Raw genomic sequence first — 22799 nt, forward strand, 5'->3', positions numbered from 1 at the left:
GTTTTTCATAAAACTGTAAATTATAATCGTAATAATTTAACATTATTTAGGTTTCAAGAAATGACAAAATTGGTCAAAGTACTCTGTCACACTGTTTTAAATATTGAGTTATACTTGCGGATCAAGTGTTATTCTATTAACGTCGTATCTGTATTATTGTGTAAGTTGTGAATTTGCAGATTTGATCAAATGAAAACGATTGTTGATTAGCGGTGGAGCAGGCGCTGGGAGTGGCGGTGATACCGGTGGTGACGAAGCTGTGTTGTGTATCTATAAGTTTTCATATATATTGCATAAAATATGTTTATTACATATTTTCACTATGCCAATATGCATTTTATTTATATTTGCCTCATTATGTCCGGCTTCCCCGTACTGCCCTTACAATTTCTTTTTTCTTTCTTACTATCAGCAATTTGTTTAACGATATCGCTAACAACAGATCATAAAAACTATATACATATAATGTTTAGAACAGAACTCTAGATCAAAAAGATTATTCTTCATTTTTGTTACTTTAATGGTAATTATACATGTTTATTATTTTTGTCATTGTTCTATCATTGATTTTTTTATATTACACTCAAATGATAGAAGAGAGATTCAAGGGATAATAAGATCGAAATTTTATGCACGTTACATTCGAGAGGAAAGTATGATGTAGAGGTAAAGGGAAAATTATGACGGATTGATTGGAGTGTTTGTTCCTCTGATAGCAATTTGCTATTACAGAACTAATTATCGGTTCACGAAGAGCTATCGTTGTCAAGTTTGAACGAAACGACTAGGTAAGTGGCAACACTTCTCGCAATGAATATTACGACAGACCAGAAAAAACCTTTAAATCTAGCATGTTATATGAGTGAATGTCTTATGTTATCAACTTTCGAGTTACTTGATTAAGAATCTCATTTTTATTGTTACTGTTATAATTTACTATTTTCTACGAATTAAAAAGTGTAAACAGAAATTAAAAAATTAAAGAAAGAAGTTGCAATCATCCCAAATCTAATTAACAAAAATTATGATAAATTTATTATTCTATATTATTAATACGAAACTGGTCTTGAAATGAACATTATTTTATGCATTTTCAGATATAAATATCAATTGAAACACGATCGCAACTTATATAATAATTGAGCTTGAGCAGCAAAATTGATTATTCGTGATTGCGAATTCAACGTCTAGAAAGAGTCAGGAAACGCGAGTGAAGCTCCGTCAGTCGTTACAGTTGCACAGATCACAATTGATGGTAATCATCTTGTTATTACGCGGGACATAAAATACAACTCATAAATTATATCTGCGGTTAATCGACTCCTCCCGCGTCCCTCGCGAATTACAATCGAGATATAAATCGACGTACGTTAACGACATACTTTCTACTCGATATCGTCGGAAAGACAATAGAGGCAAAGGGACCATCACGCTGTAATGGTTTTGGTTTCATTCAGTGGACGATATACGACCAAAGGTAAGAGTTATGTATCAAATTTACATGTAATTATTAAATAATTAATTTACAATTGAAATAAATATGAAAAATGTAGATACCATGTCGCCTTGATTATTGCCTATATAGTTTTTAGTTATGTACAACAAATACTTGTATACTCGTTGCTAATTTGTTACAATCTGTATACGTGTCTATGACAAACGCGAAGAAACGAAGACGAGCGTGTTACTTAATGAGCAAGATCGATATTCTAAAGAGACAACGCGGGTTTCATCCGGAGACTTTCGTTCGCGTGATTCGACTCACGAATTTCGTCAAAAACGATATCCCGAATTCTTCCTTTTCCGCCTTTCTACGACGCATCTGATCGCAGTGTGCACCCGACGCGTAATTGCATTCAGCGTCGCGAATTTCGGTCTGCATTCGTGACAGGTTTAAGTTAACGCGATGGAAATCGAAGAAAGTAAATGAGCGGTTCCACGATGCAACACTTGACAATGCGACACGATAAAAAGCTAACGGATATCCGTATCATTTTATCGTATCGTTGCATGTTCAGCTTACGACATATTTTTAAAACGCATGCATTGTTACGTTCAGAGAGTTATGTGATTTTATTTGTCGTTGCTACTTGATCATACTTATTAAAAATACTAACACATTAATATATAAAAATTCTAAAATATATTATAATGATCGAAATCACATATTTTAATGAGACACTCTGCATTTGGTCACCAAACAACAAAAAATTTGAAATGCAGAATACTTTCGCTATTATTCTACAAAATATACTTATAGTTTTAACTTTTTCGAATTCTATTTGTATGACAGTGTGGACAAGCTTGCGATCTAATGAAAAATTAAATTGATAATATAAAAAAAATATTGAGTTAAAATCGGAGCATTATGATTTTATATCAAAATTTCCTTTAATTATTTATTTAATGATGTCGATTATACATACGAAGTGAAATAAAATTCTGCTTCATTGTCATTCGTAAAGCAATCTCACGCGTTGCAACGTAACCGCACGAATTTTGGCAGACGCAACCCGGCAAGGTGAATGCCACTGACGCCACTTTCTTGATCATCGGCAAAGTGGGAGTCAGTATAAAGAGAGGATATATTTCATAGCGATGGTTAGTGGGTTTAGTGAGAGTGCTGTGATCATTTCACCGTTATACTGTGAAAGTCAAGTATGAAGGTACGCGCTTCACAGTTCGCATGCATCGTTCTGTTCGTCTATCTTTATTTGTGTGGACACGTGTGAAGTGTTTTAATACTTAAGCGTCAACTGAAAGGAGCTTCGGCATTCGCAACTTTTAATATTATATTAATTCACGCGATGATAGTTGTTTGCTAATCTTTCGCGATTTACTTTTCTCGTTATAGCAAAGACTGCAAATCTTGCAGCAAGCAACTGAAAAGTGCCATGATCTTTGAATTATTAATGAGATCTTGCACTTCTTCTTCTTTTTCTTCTTCTCTGACCATTAATTGTTTGTTATCAGCGAATTTCACGCCAATTAATAGCAAGGCGCCTTGCTTCTCATCCACGTGAAAGTTCTATAAAGTCTGACCGTAACCTTTCTTCTAGTGCATTCGCGAGTTTCACACTTGTAACAATGAAGAAATTTATGCGGAATGGTTCTATAGCCTTCGGCTACGAAAGTTGCAAACCGTGAAGGAATAATTACTGCAGCGTTAAGATGTTTATTGAAATCCACTTTTTTGTTACTTTCTACAAGATGGCAAACTTTACGCAATATATTACGCAAGTTATTTTGTTTATTATAATTCGCAATGTTGATCCTAAGCACATTGCATATATATCTATTGCTTGTATTCCATCTATCTGATTTCTCTCTGATTGTTCGTTAAACAAATCTCAACATCTCAACATGTGTGCTTAATCTTTCTAGCTCCAAGCCTTTATTTGCGAAGAGAAAGATTAAAATTTTCCACGAAAATTTTTTTATACACTTCGGAAATGCCTTAGAAATTTATAAATACATTACGAAAGTACTGGAAAGTTTTCGCACTTATGGCTGCTTTCATATCTTCTTCTGTGATTTATTTTCTAATTAGATCACTTTCCAGTTGTTATGCATATCCGACACAGGACGGAAGGTAAAAAAGTTGACAAATGAATGATATAATCCAAGCGAGTCGAGTGGCAAAATTTCACACGTGACTACAAAAACTTTGCACCGAAAATTTGTCTTATTTCATCTTTCTATTTTATGAAAATAGCTGTCATTCGAAAGGCTCAATTTTGGCCTACGGAAGTAAGAAATATTTATTAGCGACCGCATTTGCTATACCGTTTTTTTAGAAATCGCCAAGAAATACGCGCAGCAAACGATCGTAGGCGAACTAGGTCAGCGATGATTCTACACATGCAAGATCAAGGTTACGATGGCGATGATCACTCTCGCTCGTTCAAGTGAAACGATTCTCTGCGACGAAACCGCAGATTATTCAATTTCGTCAATTCTATTATGTTTGTCTGCCTTATAATTCGGAATTGTTCTCGTTTTTGTTCCATTTGCTCTAATAGATTAACGATCTCATTCACGAGAGAAACGCGATGCTAAAACCCGGAAGACACAACATTGTTCCGTCAAGAGAGACAGATTGCGCAACTTCAATCTAATCGCTAATTAGCAATAGTTTAGTTTGAGTTGTCTCGCGGTATCTGCGTGAAATCATCGGTATTCGCGAGATAGCTGTTGTTGCCTCAAGTCATGTATGGCGAGCCGCGTGGTGAAGCGCACTTCGAATTGCCGGTAGTCGCGTGACTTTCACCCAACATCGCTCTACTTGTTACGCTCGCGTCGATGCGCTCTACGCTCGAGCAATTCGGAAATCAACACTCGATCCTCAAAATGCACCGTGGTAAAAAGTTAACGACGCTTAACGAATCAGACAGACTTCCCTAAACCACAATATTATATATTTATGAACTCAGCGGAATTCGATCGTTAGTCTGATATCGTCATACTCTGTCAGAATTAATAATAATAAAAAAATGTTCGGTTATTGGCCCTTCTTATCTCAATAATAAAAAAGCTTGTACAAAATAATGGATTTGTTTAACAATTTTTTCTTGTATTTAATATAACAAAAAATCTCGATACCCGAAGAATTTACGGATCGATTGTAATTCCCTGCACTTATCGTTTTATCGTGCGTTTCAGCTATCAGAATTCTTGATGGTAACGTGGTGCTCGATAATCGTGGCTCGATCAGAAATTACGGAGAGCGATCAGGAGACGTTGCTGAAGAGTGCCGCGGAACAGCTAGAGCGATTAGCACCGTATCGAAGAACCGCGGAAGATCGAGAATCCGAATTCTTAAGTTTGTTGGAGACATGGAAGTCTTCCGTGGATCATAATCAGTTAGATGGGACGAAGAGCGATGCAGATCAGAATGTGTCTTGGGAGATATCTGAGGCTCTGCCTGAACAAACGGAACCGGACGCGACAAAGCGGACTGACGACGATAAACTGATAATCGACGTTATTGCCGATCCGAGATACGCCGCGCTGATGCAGGACAGGATAAAGAGAGGTTTCGATCTCGGATCCGCCGGTCTTTTAACCAGCATAGCAGGCGGAGTGTTATCTGGAGTCGCGAGTGCATCAAGTGGATCCGCGGCGAAAGCATCAGCGGGTAGCAGCGAATCGGCGTACAAACCGGTATACGGTGCACCTACGGTGGAACATCACGCTTATTCGGTAATCGATACTTTTATTCACGTACAAGGCGGATGTCGCGTACCTTGCGTTCTCGTTTATTTGAATGGAATTATTTAAATTTTATTGCGAATAGAAACGTTATAAAAAATAGAAAAATAGTAACATAGAGAAATATAGATTTTTACGTTAAATTTAGAAGAAAGAGACAAACTGATTAATTAATATTCTCTGCAGTTGCAAAAAGGAAAAGTTGTTTATGCTGGAAACATGATGTAGGTCATCCACATTGCCGCAAAGGAGCGAAATTCTAACTGGTTCCGTCTACTGTTTACCTTTTCATTATCTGCGCTCTTAATTGCTTTATGATCATCGTTAAGATTTTTCTCTTTATCGCGATATATTCCGCGCAGCAATTAAAGTAAATGACTCTGCGAGATGAAAATCGCGGCATCTCGCGTTAAACAAGCTATTATGCTGAGTAACGAGCAGTTTAATACGACGTTAATTAGAAAATAAGTGGGAAAATGTCGGTGTAGGAAGAAGTGAAAAAGATATATCATTTCCGCTATTTCAAAGTAAAGTTATTTTCTTACGCAATAAATTACAATCTAATTTTGTAATATAATTTAACATTGATCTCGTTATTTCTTCAGTACGAGGAGAAGCCACTCAGCACGTGGGACTTCAAAAAGGCGATTTTTAGCACGTTGTTCCAAGCTCTCAAGGCAATAAGTGGCGGTGTGTTGGCTCTCAAAGGACAACTAGTAAAAGGAGGTGGCTACCTACTATCGGGCAAAGGCAAAGTTGTCGCTAAAGCAGGGGATGCTATCACGTCCTTCGGTAAACACTTGGTGGCCAGCACGCAATCGAAACCTTATCCAGAACCTTACTATGGTCATCCACCGGTTCAACATATAGGTAAAATATAATCTTCACCGAGCAGAATTTGTCAAATTTTTCGATGCTATTATTACGATATGATCGATTAGTCGATTAGAAAGCTATTAAAAAACTGAGTTGCATACACACGCAAATTACAAATGTTACACATGCTACAAACTTGACGCATTTACTTTCTATTGTACGCTCACCTGCGTGTACGCCATATTCAACCGATTAGACGTGGAAATCGATCAAAGATGTAATTTTATATCGAGAAATAGCAGCCTATAGAAAGTCATTTTAGTATTTACGAACCGACTGATTAACCGTGAAGCCGGATATTCACGGTAATCACGCATCCGAGACCTAACCGAGTATTATTCGCTTTTCTCGAATTCGTTCGAGAAGCGATAACAATCTAATGTTATAATATTATAATGTTATAACCGATAAAAGAGATTCGAAATAGATCGGCGTCGTGTACGATGAAGTTTTTCAGCGCGCACACATTACATTTGATTACTGTTGATGTATAGTTATCAGATTAATCTCATTAGAAGTAAGATCTCTATTTCTTCTCAGGGTTTTATCAATTGCTTTCTTTCGAAATTACAGGGCATGAACACAGTTATTCAGGGGCACCGCCAAGTGATTTTTCTGAAGTGTCCGCTGACTTTTCTGCACACGGAACCTACGGATTGCCGCCATCAGACGGTAGGTTTCACATTTATACATGTAATTATAACGTTGCAAAGTACCTTGGGTTATATTCCGTTCCTGTATCTTCGTGCTTTTCTAAGATACCAGCAATTAACTCACAGTAATTATTACGCGTTGATGAAGACTTGATGAGTATAACCGCTTTCATCTAATATTTCCGACATTGCATTAATTAAGCAATTATTTGAGGAAAGAGAACAGCTTCGATATGGAGCAAAAGGAAAATTATTTTAAAAAGTATTTAGTTTCTCTTCGAATTTTCGAAACGATTAAACTACGGAAGGTATTATATTTCTTAATTCATTAAAAGAATGACGCACGAATATCACTTTCACGAATAAATTTTACTGTCGAATGTCGATGTAATCTGACAACAGTTATAATATAAAGGATCTTTTATCGAATACCGACGCTTTCGATTTTTCTTGAAACATGTTGATGTGATTCGCTTAATGACATTAACGCCCGAATTTCCCTTTTCGTATCGCACGTCATCATCGTTAAATGACGCAGTGAATGTGAATGTTCTTCGTTCTCTTCCCGGAAGAACTCGTTTCACGATCCACCAATGTTTTCCCATGAATGTATCAGCATGCGACCTTTCACTTTCCCCGAAAGTTGGCGAGAGGCAGCAGGCTACGGTAAAGCCTGTTTCCTGACATACTTCTTCAGTTTCTGTTAATTTTATACGTATATGTGCCTGCGTAAAATATCGTTGAAAAATATATCGAAATCATCAGCGTATTACTTGGTAAAACAGTGTACGGTGATTATATCGAATATTTGGGATACTTTGTAATAAAAAAATAAAGAGATTGTTCCACGTTGTCACTGTACGACATCCAAAATTCACTTGTCTAGAATTTAGCGTAACACAAACGCACTACACCGTATTGTGAATTGTGACAATTAAACCCTGTGATAGTCCCCTGCAAATATGTGTAAGTGTATCCATCCGTGTATTGAACGTGCGAAACTAGAACTAGGACTTGTCGTGTTGTTCACACTTGGCACTTGCTCAACGGACACGTTACAGTACACTCGGCACATACGCAACACCGTGCTAATCGATCTCGACAGTACCTGCTTTTATGCTCCAACTCGACTAACGAACTTGTACCTAATACTTTAAAGCACCGAATAAATTTGTCGACGAGACTGACTGACGTCACGTTCACAGACAATGGTCAGGGCGGCCTGCTGATCGTGACGAAATCTGACCTGGACAAGCACAACGATCAACATACGAACGTGGCAGTGCAGGAGGGACCGGCGGAGAGTTTCATTGAACCCACTAAGAGCTCCGTCATCAAGAATCTCTTAAATAGCGTGCCGAAAGGTAGCATCGGCTCGAAGGATCAAACCGTGGCTGGCCAGGACAGCCTCAATAACAACCACAACCACGTGGGCTCTCACCCTCCCGCCCAGCATCCGACTTACAATATACCTGGTCACTATCCCGCGAACCACAACAATCCGACGCATAATTACGAGCAGAATTATCCTGCCGCTCAAGACGGCGCTTACCAACGGCCCGAACTACCGCAGACCACGTCGCATCATCACTTCTCAAATCTAGGTCTGGACCAAACCCTGTCGATCCAGCCGAACGTGGAGTACCCGCCGCTGCAGCAGATTCAATATCCGAATCCGCATAGTTCTCTGCTGGACCCGCCCAAGCTGCCACACGACGACGACGGCGGTACGTCGGTATACGCGAGTCTGTCCGTGGATACCGAACCGCAAATCGCGCCCTTGAAAATATCCCTCCTGGGCGATTCAGATGCCTTCAATCTGCCCAAGTTGCAGCCACACTTGGACTTTCGCGGGCAACATCAATTCACGGACCACCTTCACGGCAGCTTGGGCGGCCCGCTGAAAGTGCCGCTTTTGAACCCGATGCCGTCGGCTTACTATTGGCAGAGCCAAGGATCATTGGTACCGACCTCGGCTCTCAACACGTTGGAACATTTCCGTAAGAGGAACGTCCAGAGGCGGGCGTTCGCCAAACGACTCGCGCGATACGCGTCGTTGCAGAGGCTCCATCGGCTATAAGGTCGAGGCAAGTAACGACGTCGGCGATGAATATAATAGGCGTGTGAATACTTTCTAAAAGTTTCTTGTCGAATACAACGAATATTTTTCAAAAGAATACGTCTATCTCCCAAATACTAGAATGGAAAGTGCATAAACCAATGTATTTCAATCCCGAATGTGTAAAAAAATTAAATATCTACTTTCCTGATAATTATACATAATATGGTATATGAAACATGTAATTTCACAGAAAGATAGGCAAACAGAATAAATAGGGTAAATATTGTCACAGGCTTTCTCCGAAATCACATCGCAATTATTCGCAATCAAAAAACAAAAGTTACTTTGAAGCGACACTTGCAGGCTTATAGCTATACTTTAAGACCTAACTTAACTTCTTCATTCTAATAAAATAATTTATTTTTGATAGGTTGAAAAGAATTGGTTTATATTCCCGTGAAAATCTCACGATAGATTAATGTATCTATCACGTGTGTTAATAAAAAAAAGTGTGTCATTGTATATTTTTATATTTTATTGCATGCAACCGTGCTCTCTGTTGCAGTGGTCTACGCGTTCGCGTATTATCCACGTCCGGCCAGATACAGGTACAAATGGTCATATCCTTATCCTTATGGACGATAAGAACTTTCGTCACCGGCGGTCATACGGGAGCCGAGGGAAAGGAATCGGCGAAAGCGGATCTACGGAATACATTTCCGAGCCAATACAAAGGCACACTCACATCCGCTGGAGGATACGTGTACCATTGAAACGCACCGAGTTCACGACACCGAAGTGTGTCGTACGGTTATACTGCGTGTCTCGAAGGATTTCTATTGAACGAAGCGAAGATTAGAAGTTATCTTTTGAGACCCTCCGTATATATCTCGGTCTGTCGACAGAAACGATTTACGCGGTTTCTGTGGGCAAACCAGAAAACCTGAACTCAGATATTAATGAAATAGCTCTCTAATTTTAATATAACAACCATTGCGATTAATCTTATTTAATTTGTGATAAAGACTTTCTAAGTTCCATCCGTTCGCCATTTGCAATTGTGGCGGATTTGGAAATACGTAAGTCCCAAAAGGACACCAGAATAATGGAGCCCATATAGGAGACTTACAGCCATGAAAAAAAATGGTCTTATATTGTTAATATCTTATGTACATGTTAATTTCTTGAAATAAATAAATGTAAAACCTCTTTTATATTAAACGTCTATTTGAATTTTATATAGTGTAAGATGTTTGCGCTAGAAGATCCGATTATAAATTACATTTTTAATAAATAATCAATATATTATGCTTTTCAGGTATAATATACTGAAAATTAACATATCGGGTATATTTGATACAGCTGCGATTTATTTATTTAAATTTTATGTTCACAACTTAATATTAATTTTTCAAAATTACAAATTTTTACAAAAAATTACAAAAAATAAAGATATTCCAAAGTTTCTTATTTTTTGCTTTTATCATGGAATAATACACGCTGTAGTTTAAGGCTGGTCTACAATGAGTTGTATCGTAAGTCGTAAATAAGTGAATCGACCAATCAACGTAGAGTGTAAGTAAGATGACAACTCAGCAGTCGTTCTACTGAACGCGACCGTGGTCACAACCGCGTCGTATCCCTGTCGTAAGTCGGTGTCATAAATATTGGCATTTGGCCTACTGCTGAGTTGTCATCTTACCAACACTCTACGTTGATTGGTCGATTCACTTATGACTTACGACTTACGATACAACTCCTTGTAGACCAGCCTTTATACATATAATACCACTTAATACATATAATATTAAGTTATACATATAATAACTATATTATTAAATTACTCCTTATAAGATTAAATTACTCTTTTTCTTCTAACTATTATTTTCAAATCAAATGGTGAAATAAAGAGGCTCAAGAATAAACAAAAAAAAATACTCTTACACAAAATAAAAAATAAAATTTTATTTACCACAAAGTTGTTCCCCTGGCGTCCGATGCCTCTCCCAGGCCTCCTCCTCCTCTCAGGCTGTCCTCTCGGGTTGTGCGACACTTTGCGCGTCGTTATCTCCTGAAGCATATAAATAAATAATTTGATATTAAATAATTCTTACGCGCATCAAACTTCTTATTCATCATTCAATTTATTTCAATAATTATACATTTTTCGAAAAAAATCTTTAGAAAAATAAACTCTTATAAAATTTTTAATTACTTCTTTCTTTCTAATTATTATTTTAAAATTATGATAAAATAAAACGACTTAGGTATAAGAAAAAAAATAAAAACACTTATTTTATAAACCGACCCCAAGCTATCGATCAAGCCTACTTAGAACTTAATCCGTTCACTCGTTATTGAGATCTCAAAATCTCGGATACTCGTGCGTTCGCGTAAAAGAGTCACGGTGCAGTCTCGCTTCGCGCGTACTTGGCGTGAGACACTACCGTGTCTCTTGAAAATAAAATTACCTTACACAAAATAAAAAATAATATTTACCACAATGTTGTTTCGCTGGCGCCCGATGCCTCTCCCAGGCCTCCTCCTCCTCTCAGGCTGTCCTCTAAGATTATCAGCTCCCTCGATGCGACACTTTCCACGTCGTTATCTCCTGAAGCATTTAAATACATAATTTGATATTAAATAATTTTGACGCGCATCAAACTTTTTATTTGTCACACAATTAGATATTTATTTAAATAATTATGCGTGCTCCGAAAAAGCTCTTTACAAGAATAAATTTTTATAAAATTTTAAGTTACCCTTCTTTCTCTTTAATTCTTCTTTAATTATTATATATCTAAATCATGGTGAAAAATAAAACAATTACTCAAGAACATACAGAAAAGAAGATTACTTTTATATACATTAAAAAATAATATTTACCACATAGTTGTTTCATCGCGCCCGATGCCTCTCCTAGGCCTCCTCCTCCTCTCAGGCTGTCCTCGGGAGTCAGGTTGGATTGACGCTTTCCGCATTATTTTCTGAAACATTTAATTAAGCGATTTGATTAAAAGGAAATAATCGAAGTTTTCGTATGTAACATAATATATAAAAATCAATTATACTCACCACTTTTTCTCAAACTGTTCCGGTTGTTAATTCCGTAGAACTCCTCCGAGAATCGCGTGGTGGTATTTCTAAAAACCTGTCGTCTTCGAATGGCACTCCCGAAAATGCGACGTTTCTTTTCCTTTTCCTCGATCCTCCTTCAATAAACTTCTCTTTCCCTTGTACTTTATTTTCCTTCTTTAGTCTTCGTTCTTCTATCGCTGCATTGTCTCCTCTATCGCGATGTTTCGTCGAGATATTTCCCTTTATTCCTTTTTAACAATATTCTCGGATAATCCTCTTTCTCCGTCGTTATTTCAATTTTTCCTCGATAAACATTTTGTAATGTTTCCACTGCAATTTCCATCGTCGATATTCCTTTCAATTTGGTTCTCCGTTTATCCTTTTCACATTGCCGTTTGTTCTCTTTTTCCTCGATCTTCCTGGGATAAACTTCTCTATCTTCTTATTCCACTCCTTTCTTTGGTCTTCGTTCTTCAATCGTTGCATTGTCCTCTTTATCACGATATCTCCCCGAAAGATTCGTCTTGATTCTTTTTTTAACGTCTTTTCACGATCCTTCTTCTTCCGGATCGTTATATATTCTCTCTGCCATCTTCGATTTTTCCTGGACAAAGTTCTCATAATTTCTTTACCGCAATTTCCATCTTTAATACTTCCTTTATCTTGGTCCTCCGTTTATCCTTTTTATATGACCATTTCTTCTGTTCTTTCTTGATCATCTTTCGATAAAATCGCTCTTTCCTTTTCGCTCCATTTTTTCTTCCGTCCTCGTTTTTCTATCATTACATTGTCCCTTCTATCGCGATGCTTCGTCGAAATATTCCATGTCTTCCTTTTTAACGATGTCCTCCTCCTGTTATCCTCTTTCTCCGCCGTTATCTTTTTAATTCTTCTTCGGGAAATTTTTCGTAAGTCCTCCTTCCTTGATTTTCCTTCGATAAGCTTTTCTTTCTTCTTGTTCTATTCCTTTCTTCGGTCTTCGTTCTTCTATCATTACATTGTCTCTTTTCTATCGCGATATTCCACTTCATTCCTTTTTATTGATATCCTCTTGTAATCCTCTTTCTCCGTCGTTATTTTTCCAATTCTTATTCGGTGTCTTCGGTAAACTTTTCGTAAATCCTCCGCTGCAATTTCTATCTTCAATATCTATAATTCTATCTTCTTTCCACCTTGATTTTTTCGTTTATTCATTTCACATGGCCGTTTACGTCGGCTTTACCGATGAAAATTTGCAAGATGGTAGCCAAATCCCTGGATTCGAGGGCATCTTTTAACTTCGCCGTAGCCTCAATGCTACTAATCCTATTACACGAAACGTATTGTTAGAATTAGGCCACGATAAAAAGTCCCATCTTTACCTTCGAGATCGCTTTGCTCGTTCCCAATCTACGTATAAGTCGGTAATGATAGCGTGCAGTCTGTTCAGGATTTCAGTGTCCTTCGCCATAAGCGATCTAATCTCCGTCTCCTTCTCCAACAGCTCTTGGTACTCGGAACATAAGTTCTCCCTCGGATTGGATTGGAGTTCCCATTCTCCGAGAGCGTCCAGAATTTTTATCTTCTGAATTAAATCGTAGGCCGCGTTCAGTCGCGGGAGAATTAACTCCAAGACTCTAGATACACTTCCCTCTGCTACTTCTGCGGAAAGATTTACGTTTGCGATCGTTTTGCGTCTTCGAAGAGAAATGCAATAATCATCGATAAATTACCGCAGAACACGTCTAGCTTTATCTTTCGTTTCGTCGCTTCCTTAGTCAAGATATCTCTGAGAATTATGATGGTGGATATATTCTCGCCGAGAAAAAGCGCGCTCCCTTTCCTGCAGTTTAGCAAAAGATTAATGACGAATGCAGGTCTGATTTTACGTTATAAACTTACTTGTATTTGCATTTGAGGACCGTTCCGATGAAGGACGAGATATACACTAAAACAGCTTCACCCTCGTGGATATGAGGTCTCTCGGGCACATCGGGTAACGCTAAAGAGAGCCACGCGTTCATCTAGAGAGAAGATCCATGGAAAGAACATGGAAAACCGTTTCTCTCATAACAAGATTAACAGGACAAAGAAACGTACCTCGGCAATAGTGAAATTGCCGTTTAGTTTCAATTCATTAAACGGACCACTGGACGCGGTGTCATCATCATCGTGTTGCCTGACGTGCAGAGATAAGGCGTAAATAGGAACTGAGATTTTACGGCAACGCTTCGGCTGTATCTGAGAATTATTATAGACGTTAACAACGTGAATACACCTACATAGGATGCGAAAAGCGACGTGTAAAATACCTGAGACGTTACGTAGATCTGCAAGGTACCCGCCTGACCCTCGATGGATCTCAGTCGCATTTCCAGACGATTCGTATTGATCTATTTGTAAATTATATTTCGTAAAAAGCTCGTACTCTTAGAGATATTATTAAAATTCAAAAAGATTCTGTATCGTTTCAGAGAATCGCGTATATTGTATACTTGGCATCGATAAGTGGCAAGAACAAAATTGCCCTCTCTAGGATCGCAAGCGGACAAGCTGACCACTGCGCTATTGCTCTCCGTCTCCAACAGGTCGACGGGCGTATCGGATTGTATTAGAATATTGTCGATTGACGCGTCTAGTTCTACGGACAGGCAATACGAAGCGTCTTCTTTGTGCAGCACCATTCTGTGAATTGGTTTCAGTTGCAACTTCAATCCCGATTAATCAGTTTTATATTTGTAGAAATAATTTTGCTACAGTTACTTATGATTCACTGCTAATATCAAAGGTGCCAGAGGGTCCGGCATGAAATTGGACGACTCCTTCTCCTCATTGAGCTTCTCCTGCAGTTGTTGTATCTCCAACTTCAGCCTGGCCAATCCGACGTCGCTCTGTCCCGCTTCTAGCAGACCAGGAGGACTGGTGGTCAATCCGAATACTCGGCCCGAGTAAGTCGTGACGAGAACCTCAGGGTAATTGGCGATGCCGATTATTCCGCCCACGACTGTACTAATGCTTTCACCGGCGTTCTGTAATGATAGATATCTTCTAAACTTATAGCATGATTTAATTCGGTGAAAACTATGAATGCGGCTATCGTTACTCACGTAGTGATAACGCAGAGTGGACGATACGTCCTCGTCGGGAAACATGTACACCTCGACGACTTCGTCTTGTCGACCAATGAGGATATCTATACCGTCTTGTAACTGATGAGTATCCAACGAAGTGATTTCCGAGCCCGTCGAAGTCAGTAGCCAGGTGACTCGGAGGGTCTTGTTGCCCTGGAGGATCAGTAGTCCGACTCTACCGTCCGCGGTACCGACCAAAACGCGGTCCCTCGAGTATATCTCTCCCTCTCTGAATTATGGGATGAATAACACAAAATAATTCACTCGAAATGCAATGGGTAAAAGATTAATAATACCTGTATATGGAAAGCACCGTAGGAGCGCTCGGCAATCTTAGGACTGTTGGACTACTTGTGCCATGCAAAACGCGCACCTGGAAAGCAGAGCTGCATTGAATGAATCAGCTACAAAAAAGACGCATTTCTGAAAAATAACAACTCCATCCTCGAATCTCCGTGAATTTCTGTTCAGAAGTGAAATAAAAGACTTAAATTGCAGACACTTTGCAAGAATGAAAAGATATTCCAGGTAAAATTATGAAAATATTAAAGATACACGTAATTTTTAAGAATAGAAACGGAATCAAGTAATCGACCGTTGTTTTCTCAAAGATACAGCTTCTTCAGCTGAGACTACTGCACTTCTTGACTGGAGTCTGAAAGATGCTTTCCGGACGGATCCTCGAATCCTGCATGCTCTATATAAAATCTATCGCGATGTCTTACCGCACAATCCGCACAGGCTAGAACAGCGTACAGAGTAGAAAAGCGACACAGTATTACATTCGATCCAGTCAGATATTTCATACCACCAGTGTACGCGTGCCAGCATTACTATTCATGAGCAAAACCGATCCTGTTGGAGCTGTAAACAGCAATTTGTCTGTGCGCGATATCTGGGAATCTTTAGGAATAAAGGTAACGCCTCACGTTTGCTGGCTCATGAGAGAATCACGTAAGAGACGTATGCATTTATATGTTGCAGACGTACATGAAGATATTCGAGGAGACGCCGCACGTTGCCCACTTCTACACGTATCCTAAGGAATACGTTGCCGAGCTCTACGCCTTCTTACAAAAATTAAACTTAATACAGAACGAAGAAAAGATTAGAGCGCGCCTCTAAATATCTTAAAAGCGCGTTATTCTCTTCACACGTAGCCGCGTATGATATTTTTTTAAATATAAAGTTGCCTTTTCAATTACATTTTATTCCATACATTTGTAATATCCAGGACTTGTCACACAGACATAATATACATAGATGTAGATGACATCAGTAGATGATTTTATAAATATTTAAATTTACAAGATATTTATATAAAACTTTGCGAGTAGTTAATACCAAGTTTGACGAAACAAAAATAAAACGTTAAAAACGTCTTTAAAAACAATAAAAAAAAAACATCTTAGTCACATATTTTTATACATTTATCTTTGAAGTAATTATGCACTTAGTACAATGTGCATTATTACTTATTATTATTTAAATATAAATTATAATGTGGTGCAATTTGGGTGCGACATAACGTATTTTTACTTTTTTTTTCTTTAATGAATTAATACAACTATGGTAAAAAGATAACAGTAGTATTACTTATCATTGTATCACAAGTTATACGAACAGGCATAATGTATGTTGTACATTTGGTGTTTTTTATTACATATATTATATATTAGGTTGTGTGTGTTTTAACACAAACCGTTGTGTCTCAAGAAACTTAAAATTTTTGTTTCTTCGCTCTTTTCTCTTCCTACGTTCCTCTCTCTCCTCCTTCCAGGTATCTACCTCATCCGGAAGTTGCATTCCTCCTTCGAATTCTTCTAAAATTAACTTTTTTTGTTTATAGATCATTTTCTTTTCGTAAAAATCAGTTTCATCCAATTTGATTTCCGCTTCCCGTTTTGCCACCGATATTTGCGTCAAGATTGTAACGATTTCCTTGTCTAACATCAATTAAGGGATCAGATGTGATTTTGAGCCATCTTTATTGAAAAAAAAAAAGAAACGCAAAATAGGACATGTACTCACCGTCTACTTTGTATTCCGTTAATTTAGTACCTATGGCATCTTCGATCGCGTGCAATAATTTGATATCGTGTGGAGTTATCAAGCTTATCGCCATACCGTTTTTACCTGCGCGAGCTGTTCTACCGACTCTATGAATGTATTCCTTCGGTACATTCGGTATTGTATGATTAATGACTAATTCCACCGTGGGAATATCGAGGCCTCTCGCCGCGACATTGGTAGCAATTAATATCTGTACGTGGTTTGACTTGAACTTGTTTAGCGCTGCTAAAGGTTCCTTTTGCTTAACCATCGCGTGAAGAGCCACGTTCGTAAATCCAACATCATTCAACGTCATTGATAATAATTGACAGTGTCTAAATACAACACAAAATAATAATATATAAATTAGATCTAGATACGTAATCTTTGAAAGATCTTTTATGTTACGTGACAAGAGCAATTGTATTCTTTACTTGCAAGTATCCGTGAATATCATGATGGAACCATTTTTATCGGTGGCGCGAAATGTCCTAATTACTTCTATCAGATACGAATCAAGCACATCCTTAGGACACAACACGTAACGTTGATCCAATTCCTTTACTGTGGCAATACCAGCGTCATCTTCCTCTTGCCACGTAAAAACCTAGAAAAGTTGTCATTTTTATTCCTGCTAGCCGTAATGTAACATAACATACAGTTGTTTTATCGAGATATACCTTATCAGAAGCTATTTGCTGCATTTTGTCAAGAGCGTCTGTCATTGTAGCGCTAAAGAACAATACTTGTTTCTGCTTGGGTAATGCAGCAAACATTTTCTTAAGTTGTTCATCAAAATGGCCACCGAGCAGTCTATCAGCCTCGTCCAACACTAAAAATTTGATCTTCTGCAGGGAGAACGTATCGCAACTGTCCAAATGATCTGCTAGTCGACCAGGTGTAGCTACAACTATATGTGGCTGTTTCGACAATTCCAATCCTTGTGCCACCATATCCATGCCGCCAACAATCACACATTTTTTCAGGTTGATAGCCTTGCCAATAGCAGCAAACTGATCAGCAATCTAAAATAATTCCATTAAATATAATAAGATTTATTATAATTAACCGCAAGCATGGCTGTTTTGTACAAATATCAGATCGTTCCAAGAGTAATACAATTAATTTAAATAAACATAATAGAACTACTAAAAGTTCTGATAAATTAGATATTTGTTATTTCTTTCTCTCTTCCTTTCCATCTTTCTAGTAAATTTTCTATCCTTTGCTTACGATACCATACATGTACAATGCAGTACACAATCAAAATTATTCTCTATTATTTTTAAGTATGTAAAATTACTACGTTACTTATTAGATGATCTGACAAATCTCACAAATATAAAACAATTTATATTGCAAGTAACGACAATAAGAAAGTAAAATTTATCACCTGAAAAGCTAGTTCCCTCGCTGGCGTTAACACAAGAGCAAATATACCATATGGATCCTCGCATAATTTTTGCAAAACAGGCAGGGCAAATGCTAGAGTTTTGCCACTACCGGTCTTGGCGCAGCCTATGCAATCTTTGCCCGTCAGTATTTGAGGAATGCAATTCTGCTGAATCGGCGTTGGCTTTTTTAAACCTATTAGAGAGGGAAACAAACAAATAGCTGTATAGTTTCGTCAATTTCGCAAAGTTTAACGTCCTGAATATTATTCGATATGATCATTCCTTGTAACTCTTTATAACCATTGAACATTTTCTGGAAAAACATGTTTCTTCGTAAATTATTTTTGTAGAAAATTACTGAAAAGTAACGAAAATAATTGTCGAAGTAAACATATAACTAACTACTAGATTTGGCTTCGGATTGGAGCCATGTTGTACTTGATTTAGAATCCGACATTCTGTGAATATTTTAATTTATTAAATTGTTCGTCACCCTAATGAAATGAACTGAAATGTTCACGAAACGTACGATTCTAAACCAAAAAGAACATGGCTCTAATCCGAAAGTCAAACCTAGTGATACAGTATATTCACCGCGATGAAACATCGCAAAAGCCAGAAATATCAGACATAACTAATTTTTGGAAAACAGCAAATAATAAGAAATAATTTATTTTGAACGGATTATTACACGAGAGAAATAAATACATAGCGATACATGAGAAATAAATTGTATTTTAACTCTGTTGTTTTCAGTAAATTACTTATGTATTGTGTATGCTGTGTAATTTTCAAACTATTTTCACTGACAATATCATTTAAAATATTATATTACGTGAAATATGAATGCTTTATTAAATGTAAGTAATCGCGCGCGACACTCTCACTGCGCGCGCATAACTTTTCCTTTTCAATGTATTAGGTATACACTATTAGGAAATATAAACATGCAGTTGTTTGTTTAATATTGTGATAATATTAATACCTACTTGTGTATATTCCTATGCACTATATAATTGCAATATGCTTTACAATTGTGTAAAACGTTATTTTTGAATTATAATTTTTTATTAATTGTCGAATTGTCAAATTAACAAGTGTTTAAATTTTTTTCATAACGGAAGAGATTACCGTTTTTCATTTAGAAAATGAAAAACAGAATTATTATTGTAAAAATAATATTTTTCCTATATAATTTTACTATATTTATTTGCTATTATCAGAGTAAAAAGTAGACAAATATACTCTAAATATACTAATATATATACTAACAGAATATTTTTTAATTTTCTATTTGGGACAAATAATTTAATTTTTAATTCAATTTTTCTTGTATTAATTACAAGTTATTTTTCTTAATTCCTAACGAAACTTCGAAGAAAGAGGTAGACATATGTTGGCAAAGAGTGTATTTCTATTATTCGTTTATCATTTACGCTTCTTCTATTCTTTATTTCTTTAATTATTTTACATCTTTTTATGTATAACAGAATGTATTTCCATTTACAGATTTATTTACAGGTACGAAAAGAAACATACGAGCGGCGAGTACGATTCTCGCGGCTGGCGGCATTAGCTATAGCTATAGCGAGAAAGAAAGAGACAGCAGAATGTATGTCTGCATTCTTCTACCGCCGAAGCTGGTAGAAATCGGTCCGAGTTTCGGTTTAAGCCAATCAACTTGCAGCTCTTACAGAAAAGCAGCAGTTTCATTGGCTTAAACCGAAACTCGGACCGATTTCTAGTATCGTGTACACAAGGCTTTAGTGAGGTACCACAGAGTGAGGTACTTTCGCTCGGACTTCGGAGTTATGCTAAATGCTGCGTTCCCGAGATTATTTACACGCTTAACTTTATAAGCGTGATGTCATTTATAGACAAGATTTTTTACACGCTTATTTCCCCACGCATCCCTACGTTAAAACTCACCGACACCGATGCGCAGAAGCGGAGCTGTATCTGCAACGTTGCTACGATGATTCTGTAACAATCAAACATATAGGTAATCCAGATTAGAGCAGGGAAGAAAAGAGACAGTCTTTATTTCGAAAAATAATTACCGAAGGTAAAACACGGAATTCTGTATTTCTTTTAATTAAATAAATTTAATAAAAAAACACGTTTAATTTCTTGAAAGTATACTCTATTTACTGAACACAAGAATTCAAAATAGAATTTAAAAAATTAAACTCTTTTTTAATTTCTACTCTCTGACTATCTTTACTATTCGATTGAAAAACCGATTGGTTAAACTTTCCGCGAAAGACACAATATGTATAAACCAATTATATTTACCGCATGTTGTTCGGCCGGCGCCTGATGCCTCTTCCAGGCCTCCACCTCCTCTCAGGCTGCTCGGGATGTCACTCGTGTTCCCTCGATGCGAAGATGATGCTCCTTCCCGCGCGGATATTTTCTGTAACATAAAAATAATCGAATCGATTAAATACGTGTCACGCGCATCGAACATCTTATTCGTTATTCAGATTAATATTATATTTTAAATTACTTCTTCGAAAAAGGTTTCTACGTTAGAATCAACTTGAATCAAATTTTTCAAAATATTTTTTTTTATTAATTTAAATTCCGAAACACGGTTTAATGTAGGAACTGAATAAGCACAAAGAGGGATTCTATAATATCTTTAAAAAAAAATGAAAAGTAACACTTACCAGAAGTGTTGGTACGCCGATGCCCGATGCCTATCCTAGGCCTCCACCTCCTCTCAGGCTGCTCGGGATGTCACTCGTGTTCCCTCGATGCGAAGATGATGCTCCTTCCCGCGCGGATATTTTCTGTAACATAAAAATAATCGAATCGATTAAATACGTGTCACGCGCATCGAACATCTTATTCGTTATTCAGATTAATATTATATTTTAAATTACTTCTTCGAAAAAGGTTTCTACGTTAGAATCAACTTGAATCAAATTTTTCAAAATATTTTTTTTTACTAATTTAAATTCCGAAACACGGTTTAATGTAGGAATTAATGTAGTTTATGAGTTTTTTACCAGAAGTGTTGGTACGCCGATGCCCGATGCCTATCCTAGGCCTCCACCTCCTCTCAGGCTGCTCGGGATGTCACTCGTGTTCCCTCGATGCGAAGATGATGCTCCTTCCCGCGCGGATATTTTCTGTAACATAAAAATAATCGAATCGATTAAATACGTGTCACGCGCATCGAACATCTTATTCGTTATTCAGATTAATATTATATTTTAAATTACTTCTTCGAAAAAGGTTTCTACGTTAGAATCAACTTGAATCAAATTTTTCAAAATATTTTTTTTTACTAATTTAAATTCCGAAACACGGTTTAATGTAGGAATTAATGTAGTTTATGAGTTTTTTACCAGAAGTGTTGGTACGCCGATGCCCGATGCCTATCCTAGGCCTCCTCCTCCTCTCAGGCTGCTCGGAATGTCAGCTTCGCAGGATTCCCTCGCTGCTCCGACGTTATCTTCTGCGTCGTTATTTTCTGAAACAAATGAACGATTCGATTAAAGGTGCGTTCGGGGAGACGCTATTAGCGCTGACAACGTCATTCTATCTCTGTTACTTACTGAAAGTTGAACAAAGACAGAGCACGCTTATAGCGCTAAAAGCGCGCTCCCCGTAAGTAACTTTGTAAGCGTGGTGTCGTTCCGCAGACACGACGCGACGCGATTACTTAAACGGCTAACTAACTTTCGCGGCCCGTGGGTGTCGCTAAGCAGACACGACGCGACGCGATTACTTAAACGGCTAACTAACTTTCGCGGCCCGTGGGTGTCGCTAAGCAGACACGACGCGACGCGATTACTTAAACGGCTAACTAACTTTCGCGGCCCGTGGGTGTCGCTAAGCAGACACGACGCGACGCGATTACTTAAACGGCTAACTAACTTTCGCGGCCCGTGGGTGTCGCTAAGCAGACACGACGCGACGCGATTACTTAAACGGCTAACTAACTTTCGCGGCCCGTGGGTGTCGCTAAGCAGACACGACGCGACGCGATTACTTAAACGGCTAACTAACTTTCGCGGCCCGTGGGTGTCGCTAAGCAGACACGACGCGACGCGATTACTTAAACGGCTAACTAACTTTCGCGGCCCGTGGGTGTCGCTAAGCAGACACGACGCGACGCGATTACTTAAACGGCTAACTAACTTTCGCGGCCCGTGGGTGTCGCTAAGCAGACACGACGCGACGCGATTACTTAAACGGCTAACTAACTTTCGCGGCCCGTGGGTGTCGCTAAGCAGACACGACGCGACGCGATTACTTAAACGGCTAACTAACTTTCGCGGCCCGTGGGTGTCGCTAAGCAGACACGACGCGACGCGATTACTTAAACGGCTAACTAACTTTCGCGGCCCGT

The 22799-nt window shown here is 38.0% G+C and overlaps 3 protein-coding genes and 2 long non-coding RNA genes across 7 annotated transcripts; 1 reads left to right on the forward strand and 4 right to left on the reverse strand.

Moving 5' to 3' along the window:
* Positions 1 to 421: 421 nt before the first annotated feature.
* On the forward strand, positions 422 to 10016 carry LOC139783802 (uncharacterized). Of its 3 annotated transcripts, XM_071722967.1 has the most exons (6): positions 422 to 2666; positions 4663 to 5202; positions 5817 to 6081; positions 6661 to 6759; positions 7946 to 8827; positions 9368 to 10016. In XM_071722967.1, exons 1-5 carry the CDS (start codon positions 2661 to 2663, stop codon positions 8818 to 8820), a joined length of 1785 nt encoding a protein of 594 aa, XP_071579068.1. In that variant the 5' UTR covers positions 422 to 2660; the 3' UTR covers positions 8821 to 8827; positions 9368 to 10016. The 3 variants fall into 3 exon arrangements, with proteins under 3 accessions (XP_071579068.1, XP_071579073.1, XP_071579064.1); XM_071722972.1 differs by having other exon boundaries at positions 422 to 4360; positions 7946 to 10016; XM_071722963.1 differs by having other exon boundaries at positions 7946 to 10016.
* Positions 10017 to 10652: 636 nt separating this feature from the next.
* On the reverse strand, positions 10653 to 11850 carry LOC139783856 (uncharacterized). The gene is made up of 3 exons (XR_011721403.1): positions 11689 to 11850; positions 11302 to 11413; positions 10653 to 10873 (listed from the first exon to the last, which is right to left on the reverse strand). It is a non-coding gene; the product is annotated as an uncharacterized lncRNA (long non-coding RNA).
* A 27-nt stretch (positions 11851 to 11877) lies between these two features.
* LOC139783819 (BBSome complex member BBS7-like) lies at positions 11878 to 15870 on the reverse strand. Its single transcript, XM_071722977.1, has 11 exons — positions 15716 to 15870; positions 15287 to 15363; positions 14967 to 15219; positions 14623 to 14888; positions 14355 to 14544; positions 14172 to 14252; positions 13960 to 14100; positions 13762 to 13883; positions 13593 to 13702; positions 13242 to 13521; positions 11878 to 13185 (listed from the first exon to the last, which is right to left on the reverse strand). The coding sequence occupies exons 1-11, from the start codon at positions 15794 to 15796 to the stop codon at positions 13071 to 13073; spliced, it is 1716 nt and encodes a 571-aa protein (XP_071579078.1). The 5' UTR covers positions 15797 to 15870; the 3' UTR covers positions 11878 to 13070.
* Positions 15871 to 16520: 650 nt separating this feature from the next.
* On the reverse strand, positions 16521 to 20423 carry LOC139782665 (probable ATP-dependent RNA helicase DDX49; the record flags this gene model as incomplete). The annotated part of the gene is made up of 6 exons (XM_071721688.1): positions 16521 to 16936; positions 17022 to 17377; positions 17477 to 17649; positions 17723 to 18067; positions 18436 to 18629; positions 20366 to 20423. Coding segments are annotated over 6 exons (1404 nt in total), but the record flags the coding sequence as incomplete, so codon positions are not given.
* Positions 20424 to 21108: 685 nt separating this feature from the next.
* LOC139783853 (uncharacterized) lies at positions 21109 to 22157 on the reverse strand. Its single transcript, XR_011721394.1, has 3 exons — positions 21793 to 22157; positions 21451 to 21573; positions 21109 to 21231 (listed from the first exon to the last, which is right to left on the reverse strand). It is a non-coding gene; the product is annotated as an uncharacterized lncRNA (long non-coding RNA).
* Between the last annotated feature and the right edge of the window lie 642 nt (positions 22158 to 22799).

This window comes from Temnothorax nylanderi, unplaced genomic scaffold, assembly GCF_030848795.1.
Source record: "Temnothorax nylanderi isolate EJ_2023f unplaced genomic scaffold, tnyl_v1.0 TNYL_tig0008_pilon, whole genome shotgun sequence".
Taxonomy (NCBI): domain Eukaryota; kingdom Metazoa; phylum Arthropoda; class Insecta; order Hymenoptera; family Formicidae; genus Temnothorax; species Temnothorax nylanderi.

Bases quoted from the DNA above. Each gene is read 5' to 3' on its own strand.
- LOC139783802 (XM_071722963.1), top strand. The intron at 5,203-5,816 runs GTAATCGATACT...TTATTTCTTCAG, and splicing joins TGGAACATCACGCTTATTCG to TACGAGGAGAAGCCACTCAG. The intron at 6,760-7,945 runs GTAGGTTTCACA...TCACGTTCACAG, and splicing joins CGGATTGCCGCCATCAGACG to ACAATGGTCAGGGCGGCCTG.
- LOC139783819 (XM_071722977.1), bottom strand. From the start codon at position 15,796: ATGAAATATCTGACTGGATCGAATGTAATACTGTGTCGCTTTTCTACT. The intron at 14,253-14,354 runs GTATACAATATA...ATTTACAAATAG, and splicing joins TTGCCACTTATCGATGCCAA to ATCAATACGAATCGTCTGGA. The intron at 14,101-14,171 runs GTATTTTACACG...AATAATTCTCAG, and splicing joins AGATCTACGTAACGTCTCAG to ATACAGCCGAAGCGTTGCCG.